Below are 8,885 nucleotides of genomic sequence, written 5' to 3'. Positions count from 1 at the left end.
ACCCAGCCTTTCGGTTCTTCAAAAGTTGGGAAGTATGCCTGATATACAGCTGCTGTGCAGCCAGCACCACACAAGTCTGTAGGTTTAAATACACCAGTCTTGCAGACCCGTATGTACAGAATAGGATTAGGTAGCCGAGCAGGAAGTATCACACACGATCTACTTGCATAAATCGGTATCACATGTATCACTTATCATAGGCTTAGCTACGAATGATAAAGAAGACGAACGATATTACAGAGACTAGTTACTCTATGGGGCTATGCTGACCAATCAGCATGCGCGGAACAATTCCCACTCCACATAAACTACGAGAGGGATAATCTGATTTGGTTTTTACTAATAGCCAATCACCGTTTCCTCTGCAAACGGAAGCCAGATGGTGTTGTCATGGCGATTCTAGACGCGGCAGTTTGAAAAGCTTTTCTGTAACAGAGGGAAGATGGCGCTGCCCGGTCAGCGTCCTGTGAGGAGGAAGGAAGACCCTCAGCCCGTCAAGCTCAAATCCAGCAGACTGGTGGTGAACCAGGCGGTGCTTGCGGAGAGGAACCCCGGAAGGGTCGCAGCTGTTGGGGCCTGGATAGAGTCGGGGGAACGGGGAGCTGAAGGCCCTTCATGGGTAAGTGATAGTACCCGAGTGCTGCAGTATAGGGAGTGCGTGCTGTAGTATAGTGAGTGCGTGATGCAGTATAGGGAGTGAGTGCTGCAGTATAGGGAGTGAGTGCTGCAGTATAGGGAGTGAGAGCGTGCTGCAGTATAGGGAGTGCGTGCTGCAGTATAGGGAGTGCGTGCTGCAGTATAGGGAGTGAGTGCTGCAGTATAGGGAGTGAGTGCTGCAGTATAGGGAGTGAGAGCGTGCTGCAGTATAGGGAGTGAGAGCGTGCTGCAGTATAGGGAGTGAGAGCGTGCTGCAGTATAGGGAGTGAGAGCGTGCTGCAGTATAGGGAGTGAGAGCGTGCTGCAGTATAGGGAGTGAGAGCGTGCTGCAGTATAGGGAGTGCGTGCTGCAGTATAGTGAGTGAGAGCGTGCTGCAGTATAGTGAGTGAGAGCGTGCTGCAGTATAGTGAGTGAGAGCGTGCTGCAGTATAGTGAGTGAGAGCGTGCTGCAGTATAGTGAGTGAGAGCGTGCTGCAGTATAGTGAGTGAGAGCGTGCTGCAGTATAGTGAGTGCGTGCTGCAGTATAGTGAGTGAGAGCGTGCTGCAGTATAGGGAGTGAGAGCGTGCTGCAGTATAATGAGTGAGTGCGTGCTGCAGTATAATGAGTGAGTGCGTGCTGCAGTATAGGGAGTGAGAGCGTGCTGCAGTATAGGGAGTGAGAGCGTGCTGCAGTATAGGGAGTGAGAGCGTGCTGCAGTATAGGGAGTGAGAGCGTGCTGCAGTATAGGGAGTGAGAGCGTGCTGCAGTATAGGGAGTGAGAGCGTGCTGCAGTATAGGGAGTGAGAGCGTGCTGCAGTATAGGGAGTGAGAGCGTGCTGCAGTATAGGGAGTGAGAGCGTGCTGCAGTATAGGGAGTGAGAGCGTGCTGCAGTATAGGGAGTGAGAGCGTGCTGCAGTATAGGGAGTGAGAGCGTGCTGCAGTATAGGGAGTGAGAGCGTGCTGCAGTATAGGGAGTGAGAGCGTGCTGCAGTATAGGGAGTGAGAGCGTGCTGCAGTATAGGGAGTGAGAGCGTGCTGCAGTATAGGGAGTGAGAGCGTGCTGCAGTATAGGGAGTGAGAGCGTGCTGCAGTATAGGGAGTGAGAGCGTGCTGCAGTATAGGGAGTGAGAGCGTGCTGCAGTATAGGGAGTGAGAGCGTGCTGCAGTATAGGGAGTGAGAGCGTGCTGCAGTATAGGGAGTGAGAGCGTGCTGCAGTATAGGGAGTGAGAGCGTGCTGCAGTATAGGGAGTGAGAGCGTGCTGCAGTATAGGGAGTGAGAGCGTGCTGCAGTATAGGGAGTGAGAGCGTGCTGCAGTATAGGGAGTGAGAGCGTGCTGCAGTATAGGGAGTGAGAGCGTGCTGCAGTATAGGGAGTGAGAGCGTGCTGCAGTATAGGGAGTGAGAGCGTGCTGCAGTATAGGGAGTGAGAGCGTGCTGCAGTATAGGGAGTGAGAGCGTGCTGCAGTATAGGGAGTGAGAGCGTGCTGCAGTATAGGGAGTGAGAGCGTGCTGCAGTATAGGGAGTGAGAGCGTGCTGCAGTATAGGGAGTGAGAGCGTGCTGCAGTATAGGGAGTGAGAGCGTGCTGCAGTATAGGGAGTGAGAGCGTGCTGCAGTATAGGGAGTGAGAGCGTGCTGCAGTATAGGGAGTGAGAGCGTGCTGCAGTATAGTGAGTGAGAGCGTGCTGCAGTATAGGGAGTGAGAGCGTGCTGCAGTATAGGGAGTGAGAGCGTGCTGCAGTATAGGGAGTGAGAGCGTGCTGCAGTATAGGGAGTGAGAGCGTGCTGCAGTATAATGAGTGAGAGCGTGCTGCAGTATAGGGAGTGAGAGCGTGCTGCAGTATAGGGAGTGAGAGCGTGCTGCAGTATAGGGAGTGAGAGCGTGCTGCAGTATAGGGAGTGAGAGCGTGCTGCAGTATAGGGAGTGAGAGCGTGCTGCAGTATAGGGAGTGAGAGCGTGCTGCAGTATAGGGAGTGAGAGCGTGCTGCAGTATAGGGAGTGAGAGCGTGCTGCAGTATAATGAGTGAGAGCGTGCTGCAGTATAATGAGTGAGAGCGTGCTGCAGTATAGTGAGTGCGTGCTGCAGTATAATGAGTGAGTGCGTGCTGCAGTATAGGGAGTGCGTGCTGCAGTATAATGAGTGAGAGCGTGCTGCAGTATAGGGAGTGAGAGCGTGCTGCAGTATAGGGAGTGAGAGCGTGCTGCAGTATAGGGAGTGAGAGCGTGCTGCAGTATAGTGAGTGAGAGCGTGCTGCAGTATAGTGAGTGCGTGCTGCAGTATAGTGAGTGCGTGCTGCAGTATAGGGAGTGAGAGCGTGCTGCAGTATAGGGAGTGAGAGCGTGCTGCAGTATAGGGAGTGAGAGCGTGCTGCAGTATAGGGAGTGAGAGCGTGCTGCAGTATAGGGAGTGAGAGCGTGCTGCAGTATAGGGAGTGAGAGCGTGCTGCAGTATAATGAGTGAGAGCGTGCTGCAGTATAGTGAGAGCGTGCTGCAGTATAGTGAGTGCGTGCTGCAGTATAATGAGTGAGTGCGTGCTGCAGTATAGGGAGTGCGTGCTGCAGTATAGGGAGTGCGTGCTGCAGTATAATGAGTGAGAGCGTGCTGCAGTATAGGGAGTGAGAGCGTGCTGCAGTATAGGGAGTGAGAGCGTGCTGCAGTATAGGGAGTGAGAGCGTGCTGCAGTGTAATGAGTGAGTGCGTGCTGCAGTATAATGAGTGAGTGCGTGCTGCAGTATAATGAGTGAGTGCGTGCTGCAGTATAATGAGTGAGTGCGTGCTGCAGTATAATGAGTGAGAGCGTGCTGCAGTATAGGGAGTGCGTGCTGCAGTATAGGGAGTGCGTGCTGCAGTATAGGGAGTGCGTGCTGCAGTATAGGGAGTGCGTGCTGCAGTATAGGGAGTGCGTGCTGCAGTATAGGGAGTGCGTGCTGCAGTATAGGGAGTGCGTGCTGCAGTATAGGGAGAGCGTGCTGCAGTATAGGGAGAGCGTGCTGCAGTATAGGGAGGGAGTGAGTGAGTGCTGCAGTATAGGGAGGGAGGGGGGGAGTGCTGCAGTATAGGGAGGGAGGGAGTGAGTGCTGCAGTATAGTGAGTGCGTGCTGCAGTATAATGAGTGAGTGCGTGCTGCAGTATAATGAGTGAGTGCGTGCTGCAGTATAATGAGTGAGTGCGTGCTGCAGTATAATGAGTGAGTGCGTGCTGCAGTATAGTGAGTGCGTGCTGCAGTATAATGAGTGAGTGCGTGCTGCAGTATAGTGAGTGCGTGCTGCAGTATAATGAGTGAGTGCGTGCTGCAGTATAGTGAGTGCGTGCTGCAGTATAGTGAGTGCGTGCTGCAGTATAGGGAGTGAGAGCGTGCTGCAGTATAGGGAGTGAGGGAGTGCTGCAGTATAGGGAGGGAGTGAGTGAGTGCTGCAGTATAGGGAGGGAGGGAGTGAGTGCTGCAGTATAGGGAGGGAGGGAGTGAGTGCTGCAGTATAGGGAGGGAGGGAGTGAGTGCTGCAGTATAGGGAGGGAGGGAGTGAGTGCTGCAGTATAGGGAGGGAGGGAGTGAGTGCTGCAGTATAGGGAGGGAGGGAGGGAGTGCTGCAGTATAGGGAGGGAGGGAGGGAGTGCTGCAGTATAGGGAGGGAGGGAGGGAGTGCTGCAGTATAGGGAGGGAGGGAGTGCTGCAGTATAGGGAGGGAGGGAGGGAGTGCTGCAGTATAGGGAGGGAGGGAGGGAGTGAGTGCTGCAGTATAGGGAGGGAGGGAGTGAGTGAGTGCTGCAGTATAGGGAGGGAGGGAGTGAGTGAGTGCTGCAGTATAGGGAGGGAGGGAGTGATTGTGTGCTGCAGTATAGGGAGGGAGTGAATGCTGCAGTATAGGGAGGGAGTGAATGTTGCAGTATAGGGAGGGAGGGAGTGCTGCAGTATAGGGAGGGAGGGAGTGCTGCAGTATAGGGAGTGCTGCAGTATAGGGAGTGAGTGAGTGTTGCAGTATAGGGAGGGAGTGAGTGTTGCAGTATAGGGAGGGAGTGCTGCAGTATAGGGAGTGAGTGCTGAAGTATAGGGAGGGAGGGAGTTCTGCAGTATAGCAAGTCCTTCTGGGACCTTTATTATTTAGTGTCAGTGGTTATGGGAATGAGGTTACAGCACAGGCTCTCTGTAGTGGTTCGGACCTTTTAAATGGTGCTGGGACCTGAAATGTAAAACTCCTGGTACTAACCATCATACTTGGTGGCTGATTCCTCCTCTGACAGCAGTCCTGTCATTTCATGAGTGGGTGCCTGGGTCCCATGTCCTACCAGTGATGGAGAGGATAACCCTGTGTGGCACACTACTTGGTGGCTGATTCCTCCTGTGATAGCAGTCCTGTCTGTTCATGAGTGGGTGCATGGGTCCCATGTCCTACCATAACCCTGTGTGGCACACTACTTGGTGGCTTTTGTTCGGTGGTTGTGTCTAAATGTGTCTTTCCAATTAGTGTGTCACCCAAGCAGCCACAACTTCCTAACCTACACTGTCTACCAATAAGTATTTGGACCCCTATGTTAGAATAGAAAAACAACATTTATTTATATTCAATAGTTGGTAGATTCCAGCAGATGTTTCCTTACGGATGATATTTATCGACAATATGCTCCCGGATGCCTGTTGAAACTCCTGGTGTATGTGAGCCATCAGTTGGGTGCGGTTCTTCCGAATTTATCTGGCCAGCACCCGTCAGTCTCTAGTATCTCCCAGTTTCAGGGGTTTGCCGACTCGGGCACATTCCGACAATCCCCTTTCACCTTCCACTTCGTAATCACATAGGCCACTGTCGATTTTGGGTAATTCAGTTCGCTTGCTATGTCCCTTAAGGATCAACCATTTCTGTGGTATCAAACAACTCTGCATTTCATGGCATCTTGCAATGACTTCATGACTAATGCCAATGCTGTTTCCTACACGATATTTAACAGCGGAAGGCGTGACACAGCAGATATCTACATTTGTATGGGTGTCCAAATACTTATTGGTAGACCGTGTATTATATCACCCATTTTGAACTGCATGCACAGGTATTATTCTAAGGGTGCATTCACACTACGTTTCCTGAAGCTTATTCTGAACGTAAAACACGTTCAGAATAAGCGGCGTATAAAGCAGCTCCATTCATTTCTATGGGAGCCGGCATACGAGCGCTCCCCATAGAAATGAATGGGCTGCTTCTTTCAGTACGAGCAGTCCCTTTGAAGTGAATGGGAAGCGCTGCGTGTACGGCTCGGCATGAGCAGAGCTTGCCGTACACGCCGGCACTTCCCATTCACTTCAATGGGACTGCTCGCAGTGAAAGAAGCAGCCCATTCATTTCTATGGGGAGCGCTCGTATGCCGGCTCCCATAGAGATGAATGGAGCTGCTTTATACGCTGCCTATTCTGGACGTGTTTTACGTTCAGAATAAGCTGCCGTAAATGTAGTGTGAATGCACCCTAATAGTACTTGTGTACAATACAATCTGTGTTGTATGGTCACCATGGTAACTATACTACCCAGTATATAGAAGCATTTCTTCACTCGTTATGTCAGCTCAGGACTATTGTAATTGGAAGGGCACTAATAATTGAGTGTATATGAGCTTTCCTACTAATGCATTAAAAAATAAATTAATGACCGAACTGTTAGCAAGAGCCTCCAGTCTTGTATATGAACATATTAAATATTCTGCTAGTATTCCTCTATTTCATTAGTTGTTATCTGCCACTTTCTTAATTGTAAGGGAGCCTTCACACGGAATAAACGCTCCGCTCATTCTGAACGTAAACTCGTTCAGAGTGAGCAGTGTTAAAACCGATACCATTGATTTCTAGGGGCGCCGGCTTACACAAAACATCCATTGAAATCAATGGGAGGCTTTTTTTTTTACCTATTGCTTTCAATATGATACGCGCGTAGGCTGGCACCCATAGAAATCAATGGGCTCTGTTTTAATGCCGCTCACTCTGAACGAGTGTATGTTCAGAATGAGTGGAGCGTTTACTCTGTGTGAAGGCTCCCGTACTCCACAGGGTTGTACCAAAATGAGTATATGATCCAATGGGTGGGCCTTCACGAACAGTACAGTTCCCATATGCCCACTGTCTCTGACTAGTGTTTGCAAAATTCACGAAGGATACGTAAGTGTGAGGAACATTCTCATTGGTTATTGTTTAGTCCATTGTTCCATTCTGTCACAAGATCAGGACAATGGACTGAAAAACTAATTGAATGAGTGCTTAACAGGCTAAACATGTTGGGAAGCTTCAAATTCACACAGTTTCACACACAGCAGAGGATTAGATACACAGCTCAGCATACACCATCCCAGATCAGGGGATTAGATACACAGCTCAGCACACAGTATCACACACCAGAGGATTAGGTACAAATCTCAGTGCGCAGTATCACACATACCAGAGGATTAGGTACAAGTCTCAGCGCACAGTATCACACATGCCAGAGGATTAGATACACAGCTCAGCACATGGTATCACGCCACAGAGGGCTAGATACAAGGCTTATTTTGCAAAAGAAATAATCAGCCTACAAAAGAAAGTCACTGCAGACTGGCCGGGGAACCTTTACAAGGCTCCCGGCTGTCGTGCCAACATGATGTCTGCCCCGGAGCTTGCTCCAGGCGCTGTCGATCACTGGCAAAATGGTGGCGCCCATGCCAGCAAAATGGCACCTTGGTCAGCTTTACCAAAGCGCCAGAAGGGTTAGTGCCCACGTTCGGTGTGGGCATCAGCGCATGGTGTCTGCTGTATGATACAGCAGACACCAGGTGGCTATGGTGGCCGCCCGGCTCCTAGGCAGCTGCCATAGTTAAACAACCAGCATCTGCTGTACTATTATGGCAGATGTTGGGAAGGCGGTTAAAAAAAAAACCCCATTCACATCCATTAACATTGGCGGTTTTATATGCAGCTGGAAAGCTGACAGTGTGCTGAATTCAGTGTGCTGTCAGTTTTGCTGGTATGTGCTCCTGTTGCAAAGATATCAATGTCATTAGTTTTGTTCCAGATATGACTGCACTTTCAGAGGGGGATGGCCTCACAGTTCAGGAGCAGAAAGGAATATGACACGTGACAGTGAGCGGTTTTGTTTTTTTAAGCCATGACTATCCTATGGAGAGCCCAAGTCACATATATTATGACCAAGACCCCAGTGCATCCAGGAGTATTCCACTTGGCAAGGAAGATTTGCCAACTCTTTTGGGATGCCAAAAGGTCAGCCCTATTTGCAAAAGCTTCCCATACATTTTTGGAGAGTTCACAAGTATGACCTATTTAATAGTGCTATTTAATAAGGGGTGTCCAAATGTCTATGACTGTATTATTAAATGCAGCCACTAGATGGCAGGAGATATTTTACTGATTTATCTTATTCTATTTAATTTATTATGCTGACCTGTGAAGATCAAAAGTTTCTGTAAATCATAATGGGGTCTGCCGTGTCTCCGCCTGAAAAATGCTTTCAGGACTCTTACTTCTGTGTCTTTAGGGTCCATTCACACAAAGGAAAATGGCGCAGAATTTTCAGCACTGAAAAAAGCCTCCCATTGATTGCAATGGGTTCTGCTAGCTTTTTTTTCCCACTAGCAGGATTTTCCGGCTAGTGGAAAAAAAAGAAAAAAACTAGCGGAACCCATTTAGGGCTAGTTCTCACGTTAAAACCGCCTGGCTTATTTTGGTCCCGAAAAAAAATGCTTCCTAATTTTCTTGACCTTGAGGCGTTTTTTGGAGTGTTTTCTGGAGCGGTTTTCCCCACCCCTAAAGTGAATGGACTGTAAAAAATAACGCATTGTGGTTTTGGTCACCTTTTTTGCAAAAAAAATAAAAATGATGCGGTTTTCGCCTCCCGTTCACTTCTATTGCTTTCCTTAGGCTGTCTCTTCTTTTTTCTGCTAGCAGCAAAAAACTGCTAGCAGAAAATCGAACGCTAGCCGTTCACATAGGGCTCCATTGTATGGAGGCGGATTTAGAGGTGAAATCCGCTGTCAAAATCCGCTCCATTGGCCCCGTGTGAACTAGCCGTTAAATCAATGGGAGGCTTTTTCATTCAGCGGCAAATAAAGCGCCATTTTCTTCCGTGTGAATGGACCTTTACAGTGGGATAGAGCACAGAATCCTCAAGCAGAGCTCGGGCTCAGGAGTGAACCGAGCCTTAAAATAGCAAATGCTAAATACTTGCCTGTCCCCTCAGCCAAAGATCTAGTGGGGAGTCACCATTTGGGTCTCCAGT

At 49.7% G+C, this 8,885-nt stretch overlaps 1 protein-coding gene across 1 annotated transcript in view; it reads left to right on the top strand.

Moving 5' to 3' along the window:
- The first annotated feature begins 442 nt into the window (after positions 1-442).
- CCDC15 (coiled-coil domain containing 15) overlaps positions 443-8,885 on the top strand; it is a 29,209-nt gene continuing 20,766 nt past the window's right edge. The window contains exon 1 of the mRNA XM_075278057.1: positions 443-619. Coding sequence (XP_075134158.1) covers positions 443-619 — 177 coding nt within the window. The remainder of the gene's footprint in view (positions 620-8,885) is intronic.

The sequence above is a fragment of the Leptodactylus fuscus genome, chromosome 6 (assembly GCF_031893055.1).
Source record: "Leptodactylus fuscus isolate aLepFus1 chromosome 6, aLepFus1.hap2, whole genome shotgun sequence".
NCBI lineage: Eukaryota > Metazoa > Chordata > Amphibia > Anura > Leptodactylidae > Leptodactylus > Leptodactylus fuscus.
The sequence above is the reverse complement of the archived record's forward strand: the minus strand, read 5'-3'. Positions and strand labels throughout refer to the sequence as shown.